General features: G+C 40.5%; 1 protein-coding gene across 3 annotated transcripts in view; it reads left to right on the top strand.

Annotated features, from left to right (window-relative positions):
* Positions 1-17,232, top strand: part of LOC110218422 (OX-2 membrane glycoprotein-like) — a 21,693-nt gene extending 4,461 nt beyond the window's left edge. For 2 of the 3 annotated variants that reach the window (XM_021001136.2, XM_021001135.2), the window contains exons 3-5: positions 9,381-9,680; positions 12,795-12,922; positions 14,635-17,232. In XM_021001136.2, the coding sequence (XP_020856795.1) occupies positions 9,381-9,680; positions 12,795-12,922; positions 14,635-14,730 (524 nt within the window). In that variant the 3' untranslated portion in view covers positions 14,731-17,232. The remainder of the gene's footprint in view (positions 1-9,380; positions 9,681-12,794; positions 12,923-14,634) is intronic. The other variant, XM_021001137.2, reaches the window with a different exon arrangement.
* The last annotated feature ends 9,348 nt before the right edge of the window (positions 17,233-26,580 follow it).

Genomic DNA, 26,580 nt, shown 5'->3' with positions numbered 1-26,580 from the left:
CTTTGAATGAATTCTAACAACTGGTAGGTTTGAGGAAGAGACTCTTGATCTCTGACTTTGTGGAAGTTGAGGGCTCTCAGAGATGCAAGGGTGTAGGAAGAGCATTCCAAGCAAGGGAGACCAATCAGAAGGCTGGTGGGATTGTCTTCTCTGTACTTCAGAGAGTCTGCTTTTCTTTCCTATAGCACTTCTCAGCAAAATGGAGGTGTAATAAGAGCACCTCCTTCCCAGGACTGAGGAGTGAATGAGATGATAAGTGGGAAGCATTTAGTACAGTGTGTGGCACAAAGAAATCACCATATAGATGTTCAAAAAATTGTCTAGGTGAGCAATGCTGAGGGTCTGAACTAGGCAAGTACCTGTGTGAATTTCAAAAAGAAGAGATATGAGTTGCTTCCTAGATGAAAATGACATCATCTTCATTGAAGCACTCCCCCCAAAAAACCCTGCTTTTTTTAAAATTTATGGATCAAAGCAAGCAAGAAATTGATTAGCTTGTTCTGCACCTCATCTCAGCCTATCAGAAAACTTCCCCTTTGTCCCTGAGGAACTTGGGACACTTATCCAGTAACTCTATGAAAATGTTCCATTAACCAGGCCCTTTGCTTTTATCAAATGAAACTAATAAAATGTAGGGCAGGTCAAGATGGGATTTCCCCAAATCAGAACACTTTAATCTTACCCCCTCTTCACCCACCCTGCCTCTTTATACATCATTGACTTTCATTCTCCAGACTTGGAATTGGTCAGGATCCTGATTAGGGCTGGTTTGGGAATTAACTTTGTTTACCTTACCCTTTTGTTTTTCTTAGGATGGTCATTTCCTCATGTCCAAAATATGGGAGGTAGTATAGGACATTGGGTATAGCATTCAATGAGCCAAGAAGACCTGGATCTACATTGGTATGTGAGCTCTAGGGCAGGTAGGTGGTGCAGTGGATAGAATGCCATGTCTGGCGTCAGGAAGACCTGAGTTCAAATCTGGATTCAAACATGTATTAGCTGTGTGACCCTGGGCAAGTCACTTAACCACATCAGCTTCAGTTTCCTTATCTGTAAAAATGAACTGGAGAAGGAAATGGCAAACCACTCTAGTATCTTTTCTGAGAAAATCCCAATGGGGTCACAAAGAGGCAAACACAAATGAATCAACTGAACAACAACTACAAAGTTTGCAAGCCTTATAACACTATAAAAACATTAGCTGCTGCTAGGCAAAAGGGTTTATAACTGCCCTCTTGTTTGTAAAATCCATGACTGCAGAAGAAATGATGTGAGAGAACAAGTCTATATGCGTTCTCTGCTTGTAGGAGGTTTGTAGAAGTCACAGGTTTGGTTTACAAGAGCAGCTTCTGACAGGTGTAAGCATCAAGAAATTCACTTGGGGAAGAATTCGGGATGTATAAGGGAATGCACTACTAAAACATACTTCAAATACATGTCTTAGCATTCTATTTCATAGCTGGAGAAACTGAGGCACAGAAAAGGTACCATGTTTGAAAGAGCACTCACTTTTGAGTCAAAGGGCATGAGTAACAACACTGCCTCTATTGTTTGCTACTTGTTTGACCATGGGCAAGTCAATTAATCTGCCTGAGACTCAATTTTCTCAATTGTAAAATGAGAAGATTGGACTAAGGGGTCTCTGAGATCCCTTATATTTCTAAGATCTGTGATCCTGTGGACAATTGAAGTAAATCAAGATGAACTGGGGAACCACTTACTCTAATTCTTTATTCTATTTTTTTCCATACTAGGGGTACTGAGTTATACCAGCAGATAATGGAATTAAAAATGGTAACTAGTGTCAGTACCCAAAGAAGCTGATTCATGGTGACCTTTCTCTGTGTAGATCTTATCACCAAAATTATTGGGGAAGAGAATTAGGGAAATTTGTTGAGAGGAAAGATACTGCATTGTCATTTTGGTTTCTTTGGTATTTCAAACTGAAAACAGATTTTTTTTTAAACTTGGCACCCAATCAGCTTCCTTAATATGTGTGGGCTGGATTTGGGAGCTGAGCTCAGAAGGGAGAAGGCACTGGGGCCAAGAGGGAAAGGGAAGTACAACTGATGTCTTTCCAGTAACAAGAACCCTGGTGACCATAACCCAGAGGGAAATGTTCAGTGGGTGGGGATTCCAAATAGGAGAGATACTGTTAAGGGTTCGGAAGGCTTGAAATGATAGAAGAAGGAAGGAGAAGCCAAGGGCTGGGCTAAGATAGGAGCGGTATAGTACAAACTGTAGTGCTGGATGTAGACTTAGGTTCAAATCCCTCTTACAAAGTCAGTTAACTTCTCTGAGCCTCAGTTTTCTCATCTGTTAACTGGGAATTGTTACACTTACTTCCCCACACCCCACCACCCTGCAGTTGGTTTGAGGGTGAAATGAAATATTTTTACAGAAGGCATTTTGTAAACTGTAAATGCAAATTTCAGCTGGCGTTATTGTTGTTGTTATTATAAAAGGACTTTCCCCATCAATTTACACACATGCACTTTATCATAAGACTTAAGAATAAGCTAGTGGAGATCAGAGTGCCTAAGAGGGACTTCTCCTTCTGGAGGAAAAGCAGCCTCATTGCTAGCTAGGCAGGAAATCACCAGCTTACTTTTATGGAGCGCTTGCTTCAAATGTTATTCTTATTTTAGTGATGAGGGAACCTGAGGCATAGAGAGGTTAAGTGACTTGCCCAAGTTCACTGGGCACTGAATATCAAAGGGAGAAATTGAATCTATCTCTGAACTAGTCAGAAACAGCATTGAACTCTACACTGGGTTAATCAAACAACCTACACATACATACACACGTACATACACACATGTGTACATATACTACATAGATACATGTGTAGTACATACATACATACATACATTTTATATATATGTTAACCCTGTGAAGTACCAGATGCTGGGCATATCTATCTATCTATCTATCTACATATCTATGTATCTATCATCTATCTATCTATCTATCTATCTATCTATCTATCTATCTATCTATCCATCCATCCATCCATCCATCCATCTATCTATCTATCTATCTATCTATCTATCTATCTATCTATCTATCTATCTATCTATCCATCCATCCATCTATCTATCTATCTATCTATCTATCTATCTATCTATCCATCTATCTACGTATCTATGTATCTATCATCTGTCTATCTATCTATCTATCTATCTATCTATCTATCTATCTATCTATCCATCCATCCATCCATCCATCCATCCATCCATCTACCTATCTATCTATCTATCTATCTATCTATCTATCTATCTATCTATCTATCTGTCTATCTATCTATCTATCTTTCTAACAGTCCCTACCCTCAAGGAGTTGACATTCTATTAGAAAACACAGATAGACAGACAGACAGACAGATAGATAGATAGATAGATAGATAGATAGATAGATAGATAGATAGATAGATGTGGATGGATAGACAAATTGCTAAAGAGATACAGATGGATTCATCAATTGATAGACTGACAGAGAGACATACAAATGGATTAAATAAATATAGATGGATAGACTGATAGGTAGAGAGAAATAGGGAGGCAGAGACAGAAGGATAACTTGATGAATGGATGGATGGATATATTGATAGATGGACAGACAGATAGTAAAGCCTGATAGCTTTAAAAGCTTTATTAGCTTAAAACTGTACTAACACTTTTGGGATACTCAAATATATCTACCTATATTCATACCTATATACACATATGTGTGCATATCTATAGATATAAACATATCTACATCTATGTATGTAAATTATCTTTTATTAATTTTATGTTTCCTAATTCTATACATATTCATACCTATATCTTTCTATATGTATCTATGTCTATATCTACATATAATTCAGAGAAGATCATTTTGTGAGAGAAGGCACTCCAGCTGATGAGATTGAGATGGCCTATGGTCACGTTCAGATACTGTTCCTCTTGGCAATATTTACTTGGAACTGTTTGACCTCATGTCTTGGGGCACATTGCCCAATAATAGTTGTGTGATTCATGATCTTTCCATCACACAAATAGCCATATGAGCAATGTCTCATGATCCCAGAGGACAAGCAAGCATGTGCCAGGGGTCCTGGGGAGTGATGGGTCACTGCATTTTTCCTCAGGTTGGGACTTCTTCCAAGGGAATCATTGGCAATTATAGGATCCTACTTTTATCATGGGAAGGAGCTTAAGGGGTTATTTAGTCCTAGGATGTGAGACTCATAGCTCTAAAGCTGAAAGGGGGATGAGAAGCCATATAATCCAACCCCTCATTTTACAAATGAAGAAACGGAGGACCAAAGAAAGTCTTGTCAACCTTTTGTGAAGTTGTCCAAATTCACAAAGGTAAAAAGTGTCAGATCCCCCATCTGAGCTCAACTTCTCATGCTATAGGTTAAGATCTCTTCCCATTGTGCCATATTCCTTTTACTTTTTGAGGTTCAAGGCCTCCCCCACCTTTTCCCCAGACCTAAATTCACATTATACACCTTTGGAGAATGCAGACTCCTTGAGGGCAGGGGTTATTGCATATTTGTATATTTCTTGATTCTTCCTTGGCTTCTGAAAATAAATCAGTTGGGGTCCAGATGGACTGCAAAGAATTTCCATTTCCTTTCTTTAGTTTTTGTTTTCAAGGAAATTTAATTAAGGTATTGAACTTTGAGTGTATTTGTGAGAGAATTAACTTCAAATGTGTGCCTGCAGAGATGCAGAAGGGTGAGCAAGTTCCTGGGGAAGATTTACTATTGGCTAATATTACAGAGACAACATTATGGGTATGTTTATATATCAAGTGTACATGTTTATAAGTTCCATATATGAGTTTAGATGGCCTCTGATATCTCTCCAGGGTCTCAAATTGTGTGATTTCAAAGAAATATGATTTCCTGGCAAGGAGGGGAAATGTCTTTAAAAACAGTACAAATTCATCATGAGTGAGAAGGAAACATTCACAAAAAAAAATGGGGATCTTTTTACCAAATCCCCATAGTTACTCCACCTTTCAAAAAAGACTTCCTTTGTAAGGCAACATGGAAAGGTAGAATTGGGAAGGTCTGGGCTCTTTGACTGCTTCTGAGATTGACTAGCATTGTGACCCCAGACAAGTGAGTTAATCTCTCTGAGCATCAGTTAACATATCTGTAAATTGGGCATAATGATACCAGTAGTATCTACCTCATAGGGTTCTTGTAAGACTCACATGAGGCCCTGTATGATAGCTTCAAATGACTATATGAGTGCCAGATATGATCCAGCAACAAGAACTTATTAAGAATTTACTAGGTGCCAGATACTGTGCTAGGCACCCAGGGGTATAAGAAAAAAATGGAAGTAATGCCTGCACTCAAGGGTCATACAGTATGGAAGGGGCATTATAATCTCTCTCCTTTCCCTCCCCTCTGCTCTCCTCCCCTCCCCTCCCTTTGCCTCTTCTGGCTTTAGTTTCTTTATCTGTATAAAAGGGAGTGGAGTTGAACAGAATGGCCTCTGGCTTCCAATCTAGATCTGTCTATAGCCACTATGATTATCTTTAGCTCTGCATATATGCTTTTGCCAAAGGGGCTATGTATTCATGAGATAAGAAACAATTATGGAGTGGAAGACATAAGAAAGATATTTTTCAACACTTGGCCTAAAAGTCCAGAGCTGGGTTCTAATTCTAGTGGTGCCATCAACCAGCTGATTGACCTTGGACTAGTCACTGCCCTTGATTTTATAATTGGGACCCTGAGCTCTCCACCCATTACAGTAAATTATTGTTTGCACTTTAAACAGCTGACCTCGTATGTGTTGTGCTGGGAAGTCACTAAATTGCTACAGAGGAAAGATGGTGACCAAGGGAAGTGGAAGGGAGAAGGTGGAGGTCACAATGGCCAAGGTCTTGGGAAGGGAAGTCCCTACCAGATTGGCATTATGGTATAGAAAGGGTACTGGGTAAGAAGTTTGTAGTTTGAATATACCATTAATTAACTGGGTGACCATGGGTAGGTCACTATACATCTCAGAACATCAATTTCTGTAATTAACAACAACAACTTTTATATAGCATTTACTATATGCCAGGCACTGTGATAAACCCTTTACAATTATTATATTGTTATCTCCACATAAGTCTGAGAGACAGTTGTTATTATTATCCTCTTTTGACACATAAAGAAAATGAGGCTTGAAGAAATTTAATGACTTGTCCTAGGTCACCCAGCTAGTAATCATCTGAGATGGGATTTGAACTCAGGTCTTTCCAACACCAACTCCAGCATTCTATTCATTATGCCTTCTACAAAAGAGGAAGAGGGAATGGGTCTGGGTGGCAAGATAGGAGATTCTAGGTCACTTCGAATTCTTCAAATCTATGGCCCTACTCAAGAGGATAAAACCATAAAATGTGAGGAGCTGTTCTAAGTGTTGATGCCCTCAAGCAGCTCCCATTCTCTGGGAGAGACAACATGTACTCATATAAAATATATATATAAAATACAGCTAAACTTGGAGTCAGGAGTCTTTTCTCCGAATTTCAATTCAGATACTTAAATAGCTATGTGACTGGGTGAATTGTTTTTCTGAACCTCAAGGTTCTCTGTAAAATGGGAATAATAATAAAACTATTACTTACCTCATATGGTTGTTGGAGGAAAAGTACATTTTAAGTCTGGTATGAATGTTAGCTATCATCAATATGAGGTGAGGCCTGGGGTGTACCAGCCAGCCATAGTGGGGGATCAAAGAGGATGGGGGAATTTGAGGATTTTGCCCTTGCTTTTTTCCTTCCCCAACTCCTATCCATAATAATCAGCAGATTCCTACCCCCTCCCAAAGAAGTGAGAGGTGAATGGGGGTAGGAGGTGGCAAGCAATGGTTCCTTCTGGTTTGGGCCAGGGAGGGAAATGCCAAGTGTCATCTGGTAGATATGGGGAGTTCCTGAGAGTATCAGGAGTTAAGTTTTTTTGTATGCAAAGGGGATGTTTATCCTGGAGGAGAAAAAAAAGCTGAAGGGGTTGAGGAGGTCAAGCCTGATTATTTTCTTCAAGTATTTGCCTGGCTATCCTTAGAAGAAGGGACTTGAACTGCTAGGACTCAGAGGGCAGAACTAGGAATCAATGGGTGCATGTTATAAAGGGAGAGGTTTGTCTAGATGTAACTAAGGATCTAACAATTAGAATACTCAAAGGCTGCTTTGGGAAGTAGTTGAATCCTACAAGCTCAATATCCCCAGCAGAGTTGCAGAGAGGATTCTTGTTCCAATGGTCTCCAAGGTCCTTACCAAAGATGGGAGTCTATGTCCAATCAATCAATGTTTATTGAACACCTAGAGTGTACCAGGTGTGGTTCTAGACTGGGTAGGCAAATAAATACAAAGAATTGAATAATCTCTATTTTCAAGGAGTCATATATTAATATAATTCTTTGAAGTCATGAGTATATAAGCTAGCTACTTCCTGTATCCTTGTTCTAACACACAAGTTAATGGATTCTCAACGAAGATACATAGCTCATTCCTGACTATCCTTTTAGCCTCTTCACAGGCTAAGCTTAGAAGATAGCTTTCATACATTGTCTCCTAACTTGTTGAAAGGAGGGAGTCCTAGACAATTTCTTCAAAGGTCATAAAGACAAAATGCCCTAGAAGAGGAAGAACCCTTTGGAGGTCATCCTTTCCATCTTTCCTTTGGTATGGCATATAACCCATCCAAAACAGAGTCTCTTCCAACCTTTTCTTAGAGAACTTGATGCCCATGAAAATAGTTGCATTGTGTTTGGCTCCAAGGCAGAGGCAAGGAAGGATAGTAGTCACTCTCAACCATCTAGAACCACTAGTCTAGTTACAGAAAGAAGGCATCTTGCACGTGAAAACTCCACAAAAAAAAATTAAGCTGGTTTTCACTAGTGTCCTATTGCTGGGGCAGCCAGCCAGCATCCCAGGAGTTCACCAGAAGGAATGTGTCATAGACTAGGGGCATTCAAGAAAACACAATGGACCTCAGAGACCTTCTAATTCAGGCAATGAGTAAAGAAGCATTTTTAAGTGTTTTCTGTATGCTGAGCATTGTAGACGCAAAAGAAAGGCAATAATATGGCCTCTGCCCTCAAGGAGCTCGCATACTAATGGCAGAATTAAAATAGAAATAGCAAGGTAAAAAAGAAAAGATGTTTACAGAGTACGTGGAAGGTGATTTCAGAGAGGGAAACACTAGCAGTGGCAGGCCAAGAAAAGGCTTCCTGAATGTTGAAGGAAGTCAAGGAAGCTAAGAGAAGTGATGAGGAGAGAAAGCTTTCCAGACATAGAGAAGAGCCAATGCAAAGGCCCAGAGGTGGGAGATGACTTGTTGAGTGTATGGAACTGCAAGAAGGCCAGGGTTACTGGATTACTGGGTGGCTGAGTGTGGGAAGGGAAGTATAAGAAGACTGGGAAGGCAGAAAGAGGTCATGTTCTGAACCCCCCCTCTCCCATTTGACAGATAAGAGCTTAGGCAGTAAAGACGGTCCCACGGCTAGTAAGTGTAAGGGGGAGGACACAAATCGAGATCTTCCTGACTTCAACTTTAGCCACATTTGGCAAATTTTTGTAATTTTAAGGAACCACCAAAAGTCTGTGTGGGCATGTTAGGGGAATGAAGTTCTCCATTTTTTACTGGCAGCCAAAAATCTTCTCTTTTCTAGCCATAGATGGACAGAATTTCAGATTCAGTGCCCCCTCCCTTTCCCTTGGGGCATGCTCAGTTGATATTTCCAGAAAGCCCATGGAAGCTTGGCCTGTGCTTGCTTCTGGGTATGTGTGATGGAAGGTCCTGGGGAGAGAGGGGCAGTAGGATGCTATACAGAAGCATCTATTCTGCTTGTATCTGAACCAAAACCCCGAGGATCAGAGCCAACAAGTGGTCATGCAGTCTTTACTCAGAGACCTCCAATAAGGGGGAACTGCCCACCTCCTGAGGAAGCCCCTCCTGTTTTTGGACATCTCTAATTAGTGGGGAGTTTTCTGTCTTTGTTTTGTTTTCTGATTTCAAGCCTGGATTTACCCTTTCACAACTAACCCCTCTTCCTCCACCCATCCATTGTCCTTGATTCTGTCTTCTGGGGCCGAACAGAAAAAGTCTAATTCTTTCACATGACCACCTTTTAAATATTGGAACATGACCATCATGCCACCTCCCACCTTAAGTCTTTTCTCTAGGTGGGAAATTCTGCTTTCTTCAGCTGATTCTTACTTGGCATGAATTTCAGGTTTCACTACTGTGGTTGAGTCACAGTGTTTGTGGAGTAGCTTGGGGTGGGGTAGGGTGAGGCTGAGGCTGAAGCTGAGACTTTGGTCCCCTCACCTTGGCTTTCCATGACTTTTAACCAGGGGTTCTCCTGTTGTACCAACAGCCATATCAAAACCCGAGGTGGATGCCCAGCTCCTGACCAGGGAAGAAGGGGAAGTACTGGCCCTGAGCTGCCGGGTGACAGGAAAACCAACCCCCAAGATCACCTGGGGCCTGCCAGATGGCTTGGTGGTGACACCACAGCTCTCGTATGTTTGGTACCCTAACAAGACTGTGACTGTCATCAGCAACTTCACCTACATCCCTGCCCAGTTCCCCCAGAAATGGCCAATTATATGTATGATTCAGCACCCAGTCCTCAACACAGAGATTGAACTGAAGTATCCATTCCATGAACCTACTGGTAGGTGGGGGCACTTGGTGGAGGGAAGGAGGACATGGAAACACCTCCAGTGGAGGAAGGGGCAAAGGGAAAGATTGCATTATATAGGAAAGAAAAATGGATTTTGAGCTAGAAAGAATACTAGAAATTAATTTCCAATACCCTTATTTTAGAGATGAGGTAACTGAAGGAAAACAAACAAACAAAAAAAGGACTTGGCCAAAGGCATACAGATAGCAAATAACTGTGTTGGGATTTGAACCCAAGCTTTTGGATACCATACTCAGGGACTGTATCTTTCCATCACATTACGTTGCCATCCCAGACCATGCACTGATCTCCATAACCCATCAACAAGTAGTTATTACACACCTTCCCTGTCCCAGATACTAAGATAGGTTCTAGGAACAAAAATAAAATCATTCCCTGTCTTCAAAGAGCTTACATTTTATCACAGGAAAAAACATTAACAATCTACTGTCACTGTGCTTGATACAAATGAATCAGTCTCTACCTTCAAGGAGTAAATATGTACATGTGAAGAAAGCCATTTGAAAACAAGTAATAATTTATTATCTCTCTTTCTACTAAATATGCCCTATTAGTAGTAGGCATCTCCTACTAAGAGCCCTTCTCTAGCCTAATTTGTATTGAAAACCTCTTTCTGCTTCACTCTTTAAACACAAGGTCTTGTGTTCTATTGGTTTGACCTGGGGAATTAATGGACGGCAAGCTCAGTGGGAGACAACAGTGTAAGGTGTTGCCAACCCTAGGCACCCCATCCCAAACTAACATGTTCTTGGTTTGCATTAAAGGAATGGAGACTTCCAAGGCTAAGGATGGGGGTGGGGGCGTAGTGATAGTCCCATGGCACTCTGCTCTGGTTAGACCACATCAGAAGCACTATGATTGATCACTTCTGTGGGCCAAGTTTATGAAGGGCATTGATAAGTAGAAGTATTCCAACCCCCTAATTTTACTGATGAGGAAACTGAGGCCCGGGGAGCTGAGGCAACTTATCCGTGGCTACCCATGTAGTGTATGGAAGAGAAAGAGCCTTTGGTTCTTTTCTACTGTTCCACACTCACTCTCTTAGGTCTTGGGTCCATGCTTTATGATGATTTGGGGAGGGAATGGAGGATGTTTAGCCTGAAGAACAGAAAACTAGAGGAATGGTGGGGGCAGTGGGAAGGGAGAGCGTGATACATTTATTCAAATTCTTTAAGAGCTCTCAGGCAAAGAGAAGGGAGATTAGATTGTGTTTTGCCTAGTCTCAGAGAGGCCAGGGATAATGCATAGAAAAGAGAAATGAATGCTTGATGGCAAGTGGAAAATCCAACAATTAGAGTTAAACCAGAACTGGAATAGACTATACTGAGACATTGAATCAAGGTCTTCATTGCAAATTCTGGATTACCAAGAGTATGGGACTTGTAGAAGGATATTTTTTTTTTTTGGTATGGGTTAGACAACAGTAACTCAGTGGATGCTGAGGTCCCTTCCAACTCTGAATTTTTCTTGCTTTTTTGACCTTCCAATTAGCCTCAGTGCCAACCCTACCACATGTTATGACTTCCCTTTATTCAACCACTGCTATCTCTTCTTGTTCTAGTTTCATAATGATCTGAAACAAACACCTCATTTGACTTATTTTTTTCTTTTTAATCCTGTGATATCTACAGGACTCCCCCAGGCCCTGCTTACCAACAGAAAGATAGAATGATTTTATTGAAAAAGAACTGAAGTAGGATACCTCAGCAAAATTTCTTTAAACCAGTTTTATCCTCTGCTGTCTCCTTCCATTTTATAAGGCAGTAATAGGCAGAGAGTTCTCTCATCATAATCCTCTGAAGTCATCTAGGTAGGAATCATTGTCACCATTTTATAGTTAAGAAAACTGAATCTCAAAGAGGTAAAGATCACACAAATACACAAGGTGACATAGTGGATAAGGAAACTGAGTCTCAGAGAGATGAAGTACATATGAGTACAATAGGTTACATAGTAGATAGGGAAACAGTCTCAGAGAGGTAAAGTACACATGAGTGTACAAGGGTACACAGTGGGTAGACCACTAAGAGTCAGAAGCCATTCAGAGGCCATTGAGTCCAACTTCCTAATTTTACAGGTGGGGAAACTGAGGCTCAGGATGGTACATAGGATCATAGATCCAGAGCTGAAAGATACCTCAGAAGTCATCTACTTCAACCCTATCATTTTATAGATGAAGAATTGAGGTCCGGGGAAGTTATGACTTGCTCAAATTTACACAGACAGAGATGAGATTAAAATCCCAGGTCTTTCCCCTCCATTTCACACCACACCATTTTGTCACAAAAGCCATAACACACAGTCTAGGGAAATGGAAAAGGCCTGGATGGGAAGTCAGAAACCTAGATTTTTAATCATGACTTTGCAGCTTACTAACTCTATGACTGAGCAAGGCTGCTTTTCCTCTCTGGGTCCTAGTTTCCATTGGAGATTTAAGGGGAGAGGGCAAGACAGTGGGACTAAGTCATTTTTTCTAGCTTTTAGTCCTATAATCTTCCCTCTCCTTTTATATTAACTATATTAAATATTCTAAATATTTCTATTAATTATGTAGATAACCAAGTAGAGTCTGACTCTTACACTGTAGTACAATGGAACATTTAATTAATTTGGGCTTAGAGCACCTGAATTCAAATCTCACCTCTACAATTTGCTACCTGTGTGACCTTGGACAAGACACTTAGCAACTCTTTAGGCCTCAGTTTACCCATCTGTTAAATAAGGAGGCTGGATTAGATGGCTAGAGGTGTGGTCTCTTACAGATCCTGATCCATGATCTTTTCCATCTGCCTGAGCACAGGCTCCTCATCTGTAAAATGAAGAGATTAGACTACATGATTTTTGATCCCATATCTCTCTCTGGACTCAGTTTCCTCACCTGTAAAATGAGAAGGTCAGACCAGGTGGCCTCTTGGGTCCCTTTGAGCTCTGGGTCCATGGCTCTAGAGGTAACATTTCTTTCTATGATCCTGTGCCATGTAGCCAGTCATTCAGTAAGCATTATTAAGCTCCCATTATGTGTCAGACACTATGCAAAGTGCCTTCACCCATGTAGCCTCACTTCCTGATGATTTCATCTTCCAGATGATCATAAGATCCTCTTCATCTGCTTCTCTTCTGTGATTACCACTGCCTCTTTCCTGGGACTTTATTATTGCTGTTTACGGAAACAAAAAATGGGCACCTGCCAAGTAGGCGAAACTCTGATCTTGGTAAATATGAGAATTCCTCACACAACAGACTGATTTGTGCACATGGTAGCCAGTATATCTGTTTGGGGAGGGAAATAATGTAAAATACCATGTGAAGGGCTAGAAGCTTCAGGGAATGAAACTGCTCTATCTTTGGAGTTGGGAAGGCTTAGATTCTGCTCCTGCCTCAGACATCAAATAGCCACATGACCCTGGACAACTTACTCCTCCTCTCTGAAATTACTAATCTGTAAAACGGGGATAATAATAGTGATTCCTTCCCTTTCTGTTTTCTCATATTTTCAATATATGCAATTGATCAAAGAGCAAGACATATTTTCAAGTAAACAAAACTTTGTTGTTAAAGTAAAATGAGGTAATGTAGCCAAATCCTTTGTGCAGTTACCATACTATGCACATTTCAAGTTTTATTGTAAGCCATGACACATGTCCTCACTGGGGGGGGGGAAGGTAAGGCCATACAGATATGTAGCTGCTGTTGTATGGTAAGTATGCTAGACAGTTTCAAAGGTAATTCACTTACTAAGGTCCCTGGCACTCAAGCACAAGGAACAGCTAAAAGAGTTGCAAATGAAGCATTGATGATGACGATGATGACGACGATGATGATAAAAGTGACATTTTGTGCACTTTAAAGTTTAACAAAGTGCTTTATACACATTATCTCATTTGATCCACATAGGTGCTATTGTTATCCTCATTTTACAGAATTGGAAATTGAGGCACACAGAATTTAAATGACTTGTCCAAGGTTGACAGCTAGTAAATGTACGAGACAGGATTTGAACCCAGGATTTTTAAACTTCAGTTCTAGTGATCTGTCTATCCATTACTCCATACTAGTTCCTTAGTCTATCTCAAATGTCATTTTCAGCTGTAGACATAATCCTGAGACCTCCAGATTAGAAAAGTCACATCTGGGAGAGGTGATGTGGTACAGTAGAAAAAGCATCTCTTGTTTGGAATCAGAGGGCCTGGGCAGCCTTCCACCTCTGATGCTTACTATCTATGTGACTTTTGGCAGATCAGCTCTCTTTTCCAGGCCTTCTTTTCCATCCCTGTGAAATGATGAGGTTGTACCAGATGACCTCTGAGCTCCCTTCAAACACTACATCCATGAGTTTATTGTATCTTTGACATATTATACTATACTATACTATGTTATGCCACATCATATTCTATAAAATATATTATACATCATTATATCTATTAATTTATTTTAGAAAGATTCTAGGAAGTCAAGAGATATGGAGTGATTGCTTAAGTCACAGAGAGAGGAAATAGTAGAGCTGATATTTGAACCCATATCTTCTGATTTCAAATGTTTCTCATATTCCCTGATAATAAGCTTTGAATCTAGTATTGGGAGGGGTGGAGGGTACAGGGTTCTGCTTAGAGATCATTTCCAACTCTCTCATTTTACAAAAAGGAAATTCAATGGCTTATTCAGGGTCCTTTATGGAACAGTCCTCTATGGATGGCATAGGTTATCTCTGGTGCCTTTCTGCTAGCACCATGAGGGAGAAGCTTTGCTTTCCTATCTGTTCACAAGGCCAACTCCAAATAAATACATTACTATTCTGAGCCTATGAGAGCTAAAGAGACTTATTTATAGAGTTAAATTCATTTTCATGAATTTTAGTAAAAACAAAACAAAAGAAAACAACAGACAGAAAGTGCTTGGAAAATTCACCAATGTCTTCTCCTAACAGGTCATCACTTGGTTGACTCCAAAGGTCTGCTGTGGGTGGTTCTCAAGCAAAGTTTCTGCTAGTATCACTGAACAGCAAAGGACTGTGGATGTATAACCCTTTTGGTACTTATACTGGAAGTACTTTCAGCCCTGTGCTAAGCTGTGGGCTTGAAGCTGGCAAGGAAAATCCAGGGGCCCTGCCTGAGAGTGTACAACCAGCTGGCTCCTTCAGGCCAACTCCTACAGATGTTGCTGAGCTTTCTGTAATTCAGGGATCTCTTGATCTTGTATCTTGTATTGATCAACTGCATTACTATAGTGGGTATGTGATCTCATCAGTTTGGGAGTTCCCTCCAATGATCTGAAGTAAGACAGATTGTGACCCATCCACATCTGCCTGTTTGATGCTATTCTTGTTCATGGCCTCCCAAAAATTCACCACAAGGAGGCCATCTAACACTTGGGACCATCTTTGATTTCCCCCAACATACTGAGGTACTAGCCAAACATGCTGCACGTCTTTGGCATCCCTTGATCTAAAAAGGCGACCCTGCCACCTTTTCTTGCTGGCATGTACTCCCATGATGATATCCTCAGCCCTCATTCTTCTTCAGAGAGCCTTGCTGGTTACATTTTACTGCTCCTCACATCTACCTCTCATTCCCCCATTGTCCTTTATGTGGTACTCTTCAGTGTTTCGTGGGATGTGGTGTTCCCGTTGCACTGGCATTGAACATTTGTAATGTCTTTAGAATGAAAAACATGGTCCTTTTCTTTTATGAAAAGCTGTATAGGATGAAACCACTTTTTTGCTGGTACAAGAATGTGCCACATGTTTGAAAGAGCCACAATCTCTAGGTGTATTCCATGATTTGTACTTCATTGGTACTGCTTAATTGATGCAATCATGTCCAACTCTCTGCAACCCCATTTTTGGGTTTTCTTCGCAGATACTGGCATGTCTGCCATTTCTCTCTCTAATTCATTTTAAAGATGAGGAAACTGAGGCAAACAGGGTTAAGTGACTTGCCCAGGGTCACACAACTAGTAAGTGTCTGAGAACCAGATTTGAATTCATGAATCTTCCTGATTCCAAGCCCAGTGTTTAGACACTGTACCATCTAACTGCTCCTTACAACAAATTTGCTAGCCAGAACCAAAACGGGTGAGAATTCCTCTGATTACTACCCGTACAATTAATATAATATGAAAACTAATGGGTTGTGGCCAGTGGTTGTCTCCATGACCAAACCATCTCTTTTTTTCTGCTTATGCAATGTCTTCAACACTACCTTGTAAATATAAATATTTCAGTAATTCAGGGATCTCTGAAGTAGGTTTAGGTAAGGCCTTCACCAATATGGATTCTGAGCCCCCTATGGCAGTCTTTTCAAGTTTCCGTGTCCAGGGTAGGTAAAGTCAATATAATGTTTAAAATGACAACTTTACCTAACTAATCTATTTATTCAATGTCATCCCAAGTAAATTACTAAAATTATTTTACTGAGATAGAAAAAATAATGACAAAGTTCATTTGGAAGAGCAAAAGGTCAGGAAACCAGGGGAAAAAAGATGTAAAGGAAGTAGATTCAGCAGTATCAGACCTTAAACTACATTATAAGGAAGAGCATTGGTAAAGTGTAAAAAGGAGAATTTCAATTATTTTAAAGTGAAATTTTCTTGTATAAATAAAACCTATGAAGAAAAAAAGCTTTCACAGACAGTCTCTCACATAAGATGTGATGGGGTCAGAATATTGCTGGAGCGTTGGAAATGATGAGCTGCTTCATTTAGAAAAACATGGAGAGACTTGGAACTATGAGGGAAGATGATATCTACCTTCAGAAAAACAGATTCCAAATGGACATAAGCACAGCATGGTCTTATACATATGTGTGTGTGTGTGTGTGTGTGTGAGCATGTATGTGTATGTTTATAGATATCTACGTATATGCATATGCATATACACACACACGTTTGTGTGTGTGTGTGTGTGTGTGTGTGTGTGTGTGTGTGTGTGTGTGTATCTCCATGCTTGATTGTAGCCTTCTTTAGGGAGGGGAAAATAAAGCAAAAAGTGCACAGCAGAGAATAAAAGAAAATCTACCAAAAAAGCAAAGAAAAGCTGGACAGCTTTAAAAATTAGGTCTAATACTTATTATATAGGTTTTATGAAATGGAAATTTATAGTTTTATAATGATTCCTATGTCATGGTTTGCTGTGTGCGTGGCAATGTTTTTTTTTTCCTTTTCTCATTTTTATTTAAGTTTACAATAAAAAAAAAAACTAAAAGAAAAAAAGTTTCTGTGTCCAGCTAACCTACCATGCTGTGGCCACTGTGGGGATCAACTTCTCTGACCGTGACTAGGCTGATTTGGAGAGGGAAGACCCTCAGTCTCTTTGCCTGGCCCTCGACTTGAATATTTACTGGCATGTTAGGACCATTCAGGACATCAGCTGTGCTAACTATCCTTGGAGCAAAAGAAGTTATCTCTAGGTTCCAGTGAACATTCAAAGAAACACTTTGCTGAAGGGGGCAGTAATACCACCATGCATGGTCAAATGTTTCTACTACTTAAAATGTCTTATTGCTATCTTAAACAAAAACAAAAACAACCATTATCGTTCTTTCCAAATATGTCCCTCCCTCTTTCCCCACCCAAGGAATGACTTTTTTTAAGAAACATAAAAATAAGAGAAGTACAGTAAAAATAATCAACACATCTACGAAGTCTGTCTTTATGTGAACTGGAGAACTAGAATTCTTATTATGACAGCTCAGAGGTCTCCGGGTGACATTGTAATGGTGGAGGCTGAAATGGCGTTGTAGGGAAGAGCAAGGGAGATTCCCTAAGGTCATTTTGGTTTGCTTTTAACATGCTGTCTTAGATGTGAGCAAATCATGGATAGGAGTTAATATGATACTAAAGAGGAATGAAATTTCAAGCTGGATGGTATATTAAAGATTAAATAGTCTATTCCCCTCCAATTTTATAGCTGGGGAGATTAAGTCCCAGGAGGGTTAAACCTTAATTCCAAGTAGGAATATTTATACCCAAAGGAAGAGCAGTAAACTATATCCAAGACCACTGCTAGGATTCCTGTCCCCAACTGCCACTTCAGGACTATGTATGCATATATGAACACATATATCATATGTAGTATGTATATATACACATATGCATATGTGTATGCATGTGCAGTACATGTAGGTGTGTAAATATGCACATGTGCGTATGTGCATATATATGTCTATGTTTTTATATCACCTGTATTTTCTAGTGTGTCCTATCTATTCCTCAGGGAGAATCATTCTATCTAAAAAAGGGAAGGGATAGTTAAATAAAATGAACAAAGCACCCAAACTCCAACATTATACCAAGCATTCCATATTCCTAGATGCCTGCTGCTGTGAACAGGGAGAACGTGGGGGTAGAGGTGGTGATGGATACCTTCTCATGCCTCTTCTTTGGGGCCAAATCTGATCATTATAATCTCCCAGTATTCAGTTTGGTGTATATCGTATCATTATTTTGAGTCAGAGACAATGTAGGGCAGTGGATAACCAAACTTGAAGCCAGGAAGACCGTGCTTAGATTTTGTCTCTGTCACATATCATGAGACTCTGGGCAAGCTGCTTGATAGTTTGTACTTCCTTCTCACTAATTTGGAGTCAAGATACAATATGTCTGTCTGTGGCTGATCAGACCAATACAAGCTCAGAATGCTCTACTATAGGTCGGGCACAAATAGTCCACATGAACATTTAGACATGTCTCTAAATTTGGGCAACTCCTGTTTCTTTTGAGCTACTGCAATTCTGCTTTGCTCAGAGCATAGTGCATTCTTTGTGAGTTCTCCAGAAAATAGTCTGTTAGGCAAATGCACAGTGTGACCAGCCCATTGGAGCTGTGCTCTCTGCAGTAGGGTCTGAATGGTTGGCATTCAGCCTGAGAAAGGACCTCAGTGTCAGATCTTATCCTGCCAGGTGATCTTCAGAATCTTCCCAAGACAATTCAAATGGAAGCAATTCCATTTCCTGGCATGACACTAGCAAAAACTCTTTAAGCCTACAATTTGCATAGAAGGTGCTAACCTGCATAGGTAGAGAGAATTTTCCCACCTGAGAGTTCTCCATATCAGTGAAATCGGGGGTGGGGGGTGGGGGGGAGGGAGATGTAGAATAATCACCCTTAAAAAAGTTCAGAATTTTTTTTCCTGCATTGGCCCATTGGCTGTGTGGTGAAGCCCTTGAACTCTTTTAGAATACTGTTGTTAAAAGTGAAAAATAGAATACATAGGATCACAAAGAAAAACAATTATATTGGAAGACAATCATTAACATATTCAGATGTTTAAGTTAATGGATGCTGCGATAAGAAGTGATTTAGACCAAATCGACAGGTGTTTGTTTGAGGAGACAAAAAGAGGGCTTAAGGGCAACCCGTCCAAAATCATGACAGTTTTCAGACTGGGATAGAAATGTGAAGATAGACTTGTCCAACATCTTGATTTTACAGGGTGATCTGTAACTTGTCCATGGTCACTGAAGAAGACCTATTGCGTTCAACTCCTGAAATTTAGTCTGAGTTTAGTTTGCTACAAACGAGTCTCAAGGACACCTTGCTTGGCCACTTTGTGTAAACTCCTCATTTTGATGAAGAGGAAACAGACACTTGGCTTTCGGGTCAGAGCAGGGATTAGAAGCAATGTCTGCTGATGCACCACTTTGGCATTCTTTCTGCCAAAATTTGGAAATTTGGCCTCGTTGAAAACAGGAGCAGAAGAAGACTGGTCCCTAGTTTTGTGACTCAGGACAATCATCTCAAGATGTGTGTTTGTTGGGAATAAGGGGTATGTTAAACTTTCCGGGGCTTATCACAGAGCCTGGCAAATAGCGGGCAATTCATCGAATCCTCGTCCTTCTGGATGCAGTCTATCACCCTCCTCCCCACTACCACTACCTCTTCTAGGTCAAAGAAATTTAAGAGGCCTTCTAGCCATCCAGTTTGAGGTATCAGAAAGGCATCCCTGCAAGTCCATCCCTGAGTGAAGGAGCTCCTCGACCCTCAGAAGCACAGGTCCCTCCTTGTTCTAGTCTTCTTTCTGGTGTTTTGTGAGACCAGTCGTTCTCAAGTCTAGTCTACCCTTCCCAGCACCAGTGTAGGCTTTCTAATGCATAGCTCTGATCAATCCATTCTCCTTCTCAAGAACCTTACTGACTCCCTATCAACTGCAAAAACTCAGAGATGGAAAGTACCTCAGAGGCACTCAAGCCGAAATATGAATCTCCTGAGTCTCAGATCTGCTTATCCAGCCCTAGCTTTTTTGCTGACCTCTAGTCTCATGTATCCAACCACTTGTCTAACAACTCATACTGGATGGCCAATAGTCGTCTAAAATTCAACATTTCCAACACTGAACTCAGCTTTTTGTTTTTCTTTCCCAACTTCCCTGTTCTTGTAGAAAACCCCACCATCCTGCCAGTCACTCAGGCTCACCAGTATCAAGGAACCATCTTTGGTACTGCACTTTCTCTAACAGTCTCTATCTAATCTGTTGACAAGGCCTGTCAATCTGACCTTTGTGATGTCTTTTAAATATGCTCCCTTCTCTTTATGATACTGCCACCCCTCTGGTGCAGGCCCTCATCATCTCACACTTGGACTACTGCAATAGCTGCTGGTAGATCTGCCTGCCTCTGGTCTCTCCCCACTCCAATTCATTCTCCACTTAACTGTCAAAGTGATTTTTCTAAAGCCCAATTCTGATTATGATACCCACACACCTACACGCACACTCAATAGCTTCCTATGGCTCCCTGTCACCTTCAGGATAAAATATAAAATCTCTGTTTAACATTCCAAGCCCTTATAACCTTTCCTCCCTCCCCTATACCTGTCCATTTTTCTCACACTTTACTCTGCCCCATACTCTGTGACACCGACCTTCTCACTGTTCCTCACACAAGACCCTTCATCTCCTGCCTTTGGACATTTTTCCCAGATATTTTGCCATTCCAGGAGTGCTCTTCCTCCTCATTTCCTTCTCAGCTTCCCTGGCTTCCTTCAAGTCCCAGCCATAATCTTTCCTTCTACAGGAAGACTTTCCCAATCCTTCTTAATTCTAATGTTTTTCCTCTACTTCCCTCCAGTTGATCCTGTCTATAGCTTATTTGTGCAGAATATTTTTTGCAGGTTGTCTCCTCCATTAGACTGGGAGCTCCTTCAGGGAAGGAATTTTGTAGTGCCTTTCTATCTCCAGTGCATAGCACAGTGCCTGGCATATAGCCAGCCCTGAACATATGTTTTCTGATTGATTGATATAACATATATGATAAGAAGCTACCCACAATGCACTTGAAGGCTTCTGGTGATAGAGACCGTTAAACGTTGACCATTGACTTTTGGACAGCCTTTTTTCAGGAAGTTTTTGTGGTTGTTGTATTAAGCTGAAATAAGCCATCCTACAACTTCTACCCATTGTCCTCTACATTGTTCGTTTTGGACTAAGGGGCACAAATCCTTTTTCCTTTTGAAATGCTTTCCCCATATGATAACCCATTAAAAGATAAATGTTCAGAACAAAGGGCTTATGAAAACTACATTGGCTGATGTATGTACAGTGCTTTGTAAACCTCAAAGCTATAGAAGTGTTATTGTCATCATCATCATCATCATCATCATCATCATCATCATCATCGCTGTTGTTATTCCTTTTCTGATACAAACTGGCTATATGACCTTGAACGAGCCCACTAACCTTCACAGGCCTCGGTTTCTTTGTCTATCTGGTGGAATATACCTTGGTGAACTTAAAAGTTCCTCCAGCTACAGTTTCTGTTAAGTTCACCAAGGAATAATAGCGGGAACCTTTGAAAGTGTATTTGGCTTGACTCAGGAAGGAGTGATCACTAGATGGCAGCAACACATTGGAGAGGGTCCCTGGAGTTAACTTCTTTGGATTTTTGTCTTTTTGTAACATGCTATGAAAGGAAGACTGGAGAAGCTGGGATGGGAAAATCTGGTGGGGCTGTGTTAAGGGGCTTCAAATATCTGAAGTTTCTCATTTCAAAAGAAGTTGCTTTCTTCCCCTCTCTGTGCCAAAGACTTGTTGCAATACCTTGTTATTGAGAAATTTTGAATGAATGAATTTGAGGGTTTTTTTTTCTTAATTCCTTAGCGTTCTGGAAGGCTGAACTAGTCTCAATTGGTAGGTGTTATGGGAATATAGATTTTAGCTTAAAGTAAAAAGAACCTATTTATGAGTCAGAGATGTCCATTATGAATGGGCCCTTTCTCATGAGCAAATGAGTTTTTCATCATTGGACGTATTCACAGACTCACTCACAGAATTTGAGAGTTGGAAAAAAAATCCCACTCTAACATACCTGACAAGTGACCATCCAATTCCTATTTGAAGGTCTCTCTGATAAGAGAAAGCTCCTCACCTCTTGAGGTAGTCAACCCCAAGGTGGGAGAGCTTTCATTATTAGGAAGTTTTTCCTGACTTCAAACAGAAATTTGCCTCTTTGCCAGCTTCCTCCCATCACTCCTGATTGTGATCTCTGGGGACAAGCAGAAAAAGTTTAATCTCTTTTTCACATGACAAGCATTCAAATATGTGAAGACATTTTATCTCCAGTTTATCAATGTCTTTCATAAAACATGGTGCCCGTTACCGAACACAATGTTCCAGATGGCATCTGATGAGGGCTGAGTACAATGGGAGTCTCACTTCCCTGTTTCTAGCAGCTGTGCCTAACTTCATGCTTTAATGCGGGCTAAGGGTACGTTTACTTTTTAGTCTGCTGTATCATACTGCTAGCTCAGATGGATTGGGGTTTCACAAGAACTGTCAAATCATTTTCAGAACAGCCGCTTTCTATCCATACTTCCTCCATTTTATACCCGTAAGACTCTGTGTGTGTGTGTGTGTGTGTGTGTGTGTGTGTGTGTGTGTGTGTGTGTGTATTTTGTACTCATCACAATTGAATCTCACCCTATTAGATTCAGCCCAGGTTTCAAACCTGTCAAAATTGTCTTACACCTGAAGGACGGTGGCACCCTCAACAATAATAGGACAATTAAAAAGGGGCTAAATTTCAAGGAAAGAGAATGAGCCCTTTTTTGGATATGTTAACTTTGAGTTACCAATAGTTAAGTAATCTCCCAGAAATGTCCATATGTATTGAGTGATATGGGACTGGGGCTCAGGAAGGAGACTGGGGCTGAATAAGCAGATCTCAAAGTCATTTCCTTAAAGAAAATAAATAAAACAAAGAAAACAATGTGAGCTGATGAGGCCAGTACCGAAGAGTCTAGAGAGAAGGAGGAGGCCCAGGACAGAGTCTTGGGGAACACCCATGATTCATAGCCATGCCATAGAGAAGCATTTTTTTTCTGAGAGTGGATCTTCCTGTCTTGCCCAGACTAAAAGTACATTGACTACTCATCACCTGATCTCACTCTGAGCATCATAGAAACTCTGACTCTCTCCATTATTTTATTTACTTACCTAGACCAGTTTAGTCCTCCAAAACTATGCTGGCAATCCCTTAATCTCTGGAAGCTCATTGTATTGGCTTAGTGTGGACACCCACTTAGCTCAAAGCAGCTCAGAAGTTTTGCCCTCAGGTAATTCACCAGTCTTAACCTTCTCTCAAAGCAGGTATTTCCAATGTGTGCCACCGTGTCTAGTGATTTTTACAATTCTTACTCATTTTTCTCCCAACAAATCAAAGTTCTCAAATGTTTCCCTGGCTACAAATTACACCTTATTAATTAATTATTCAACATTTTGGCCTGATATTCAAGAAAGGGAATTGATAGCATTTTCTGAGGCTTCTTATTAAACACAACAAACAAACTTGGAGACTCATGAACAAGCAACAGCCCAGACATTATAGGTTACTCCCCTCCATCTGGCGGCCAAGAATATAGAGAAAATTGTGTTTGGTCTGAGCTTGAGGAACAAAATAATGGGCGTAAATGATGAAATGGGAAATATGTTACTGGTCTTTAAGCACAGGCTCTGCAGATCAGTAGGCCTGAAAACGGGACGGAAGCAGTGAAAGCTGGCAGAAATCATAGACATTTTTGCCAGGATTATTTATGCTTACCATGATTATGGGCTCTGACTACCATATTCCATCACCCAGAGGAATATGAAAGACCTACAACACAGCTCCCAAAGGGTTTCCAAGCACACTGCACCAAGGTGTGAATATAGAGCACTTTAGAAGCAACTACTAACATAAAGAACTAGAAATTACCTTAGACCATAGATCATATAGGATATAGAATACATCGTAGTAGAGTTGGAGAGGGCCTCAGAGCATCAAATGTCTGATCTAGGAAGAGATCATCAGAACTTAAGACTACCAGAGCTGAGAGAGGCCTTAGAACACGGAATGTCAGAGCTGGGAGGAACTTTAAAACAGAAGAGAACTCATTGATTGAGAAGGGGAAAAGGACTCACTCAGTGTTATTCCTCTCACTCGTCACCCTCACAATGACTCCCTATTAATGCCCTTACAAGATGATGCTTCAGTTTGAACCAGAGACATGACAGAGAGCAGTCTCTTTACATTGTAACTTAAAGTCAGGAAAGGGGGTGGGGTGATGGCTGATACTTTCTTTTTTAACTTCCTGGGTTGTAGTTGGTTTGGGAGGCCTCACTCTCCTTGCCTTCCACTTTTGAATCCTAACCTCACTCTTCCTTTGCTTTTGTGGATGCTTGAGGGAATTTTTCCTATTTCTTAAAAAAAAGCAAACGTACCAATGAAAGCCACCTCTAAGGATGTCTTGAATATTTCTGCACATTTTTATACCCTTAGCAGACACCTATACCAAGCTCCACAGAGGATGAACTCATGGAAAGTTAAAAATGGATGTCAGGCAATGAAAATTGTCAGTGAGTCAACTATCATTTATTTAGTGCTAACTGTATGCCAGGGGATGTACTAAGTGCTAGGGATAAAGAAAGGCAAAAAAATAGTCCCTCCTCTCAAGTAGCTCATAGTCCAATGGAACATGCAAACATTTTATATATATATATATATATATATATATATATATATATATATATATATATATATATATATATATATATATATATGATATAAGTTGGGTGTAGTTGTGGAGGGAAGGCACTAAGATTAAGGAGCACTGGGAAAATATTCTTTCAGAAGGTGAGTCTTTTAACTGAGCCTAGAAGGAAGCTGGGAAAGCCAGGAAGCAGAGATGTGGAGGGAAGTGTTCCAGGGACAAGGGGCAGCCAGAGAAAATGTCTAGTCAGGAGATGGAGTACATTTCCATTTTAAGCCCTTAGCACAACGCATGACATTTGTTGCTGTTCAGTTATTTCAGTCATGTCCAACTCTTCATGACACCATTTGGGATTTTCTTGGTGAAGACACTGGATTCTTTTGTGATTTCCTTCTGCAACTCATTTCACAGATGAGGAAACTGAAGCAAATGAGGTTAAGTGACTTGCCCAGGGTCACACAGTTAGTAAGTGTCTGTGGCCAGATTTGGACTCAGGAAGATGAGTCTTCCTGACTCCAGGCCTGGCATTCTTTCCACTGCACCGTCTAACTGCCCTAATGCATAACATTTAGGAATTGCTTAATAAATGCTTTCTTATTGATTGGTTGATCATAGCATTAGAGCTATGGGAAAGACCTTAGTGATCAGCTCATCATCAGATAAATGAGAAAACTGAGTCCCAGAAGTGGAAAGTGAGTGGCCCAAGGTCAAACAGGTAATATGGAGGTGAACTTGTGATCTGAAGGGATGCTCGAGCTTCTTGCTACATCATCACTGGAAGGAAGCTTAAAAGACATCTGGCCCAGGCTGCTTATCATATAAATATAGAGACTGAGGACAAAAGAGACTAGGAAATAATACTGTAGTTATAAAAGAGGGGGGACTCAATCATGAAGGGCCCTGCCTTAGACCTGGAGAAGGTCAATTAAGACAGTTAGAAGAAAGTGTCATAAGAACTAGAGCTAAGAGTGAACTTAGAGATCACCTAGCCCAACAAACTCCTTCATTTTTCAGCTGAAGAAACTGAGGTATAAAAAGTGGAAGCAAATCTACCCTTGACTATATAACCAGTGAGAAGCACAGCTAAGATTTGCACCCATATCCTCTGAATCCAAATCAAGCATGTGACACTGGAAGCTTAGAATTATTTTGAGACCTATCTAATAAATTGCGAATCCAATTCTGTCTCCAATACTGCAAGGATCTCTGATTTGAAAGGTGTGATTTTTCCCTTCTGCCAAATACAACCTCTCTGTGCCTTTGTAGATGGGCTCTGTGGGTGGTTTCTAAAAAAAAATTCATTACCCTGGAGTTTTCCAAATGATTGTGCTCCCTGTCCCCAAAGGAAATGAAGTGATGGCCAAAATTACTGGATATTTTCAAGGGCTTCTCCAGCTTAAATGAATTCACTTTTTCTCAACAAAAACAAAGTTCAAATCAAAGTCAACAAAAATGAGGCTGACATTGCAAATTCAACTCAACTGACACTGAGTACAGTCCAGTCATTATTTAGTACGCCATGGGGAGGCAAAGTCAAATAAGGTCAAACCTGCATCTTTTGGTTGCCACCATCACATTGAGTTGGGGAGGATTCAAGACCCAGATGAATCAAGTTCTCATGCCAATTGTGGCATTTTGATGCAGGATAGGATAGGGGCTTAATTGTCTGCTGGTGGTGAAAGATAGGAGGAAAAGGTAGTGGATGGAGTGAGTGGGAAGGAAAGAGACATGTTTTATGAAGTTCAGAAACAACTGCATTATCTTGTGTTCAAGCTGATAATGAACTGCTCCGAGAGCAGGTAAGATGGTCAATCAATTCATCAGTCAACATTTATTAAATGTTCCCCATATGCCATGTCCTTGGACCATGTCATCATCAGGCTTATCCTTGAAGCCTTTCCAGGTTGGTAGGACA

Source organism: Phascolarctos cinereus, unplaced genomic scaffold (assembly GCF_003287225.1).
Source record: "Phascolarctos cinereus isolate Bilbo 61053 unplaced genomic scaffold, phaCin_HiC Scaffold_2;HRSCAF=192, whole genome shotgun sequence".
In the NCBI taxonomy this organism is placed as follows: domain Eukaryota; kingdom Metazoa; phylum Chordata; class Mammalia; order Diprotodontia; family Phascolarctidae; genus Phascolarctos; species Phascolarctos cinereus.
This window is presented reverse-complemented; position numbering and strand designations above follow the sequence as displayed.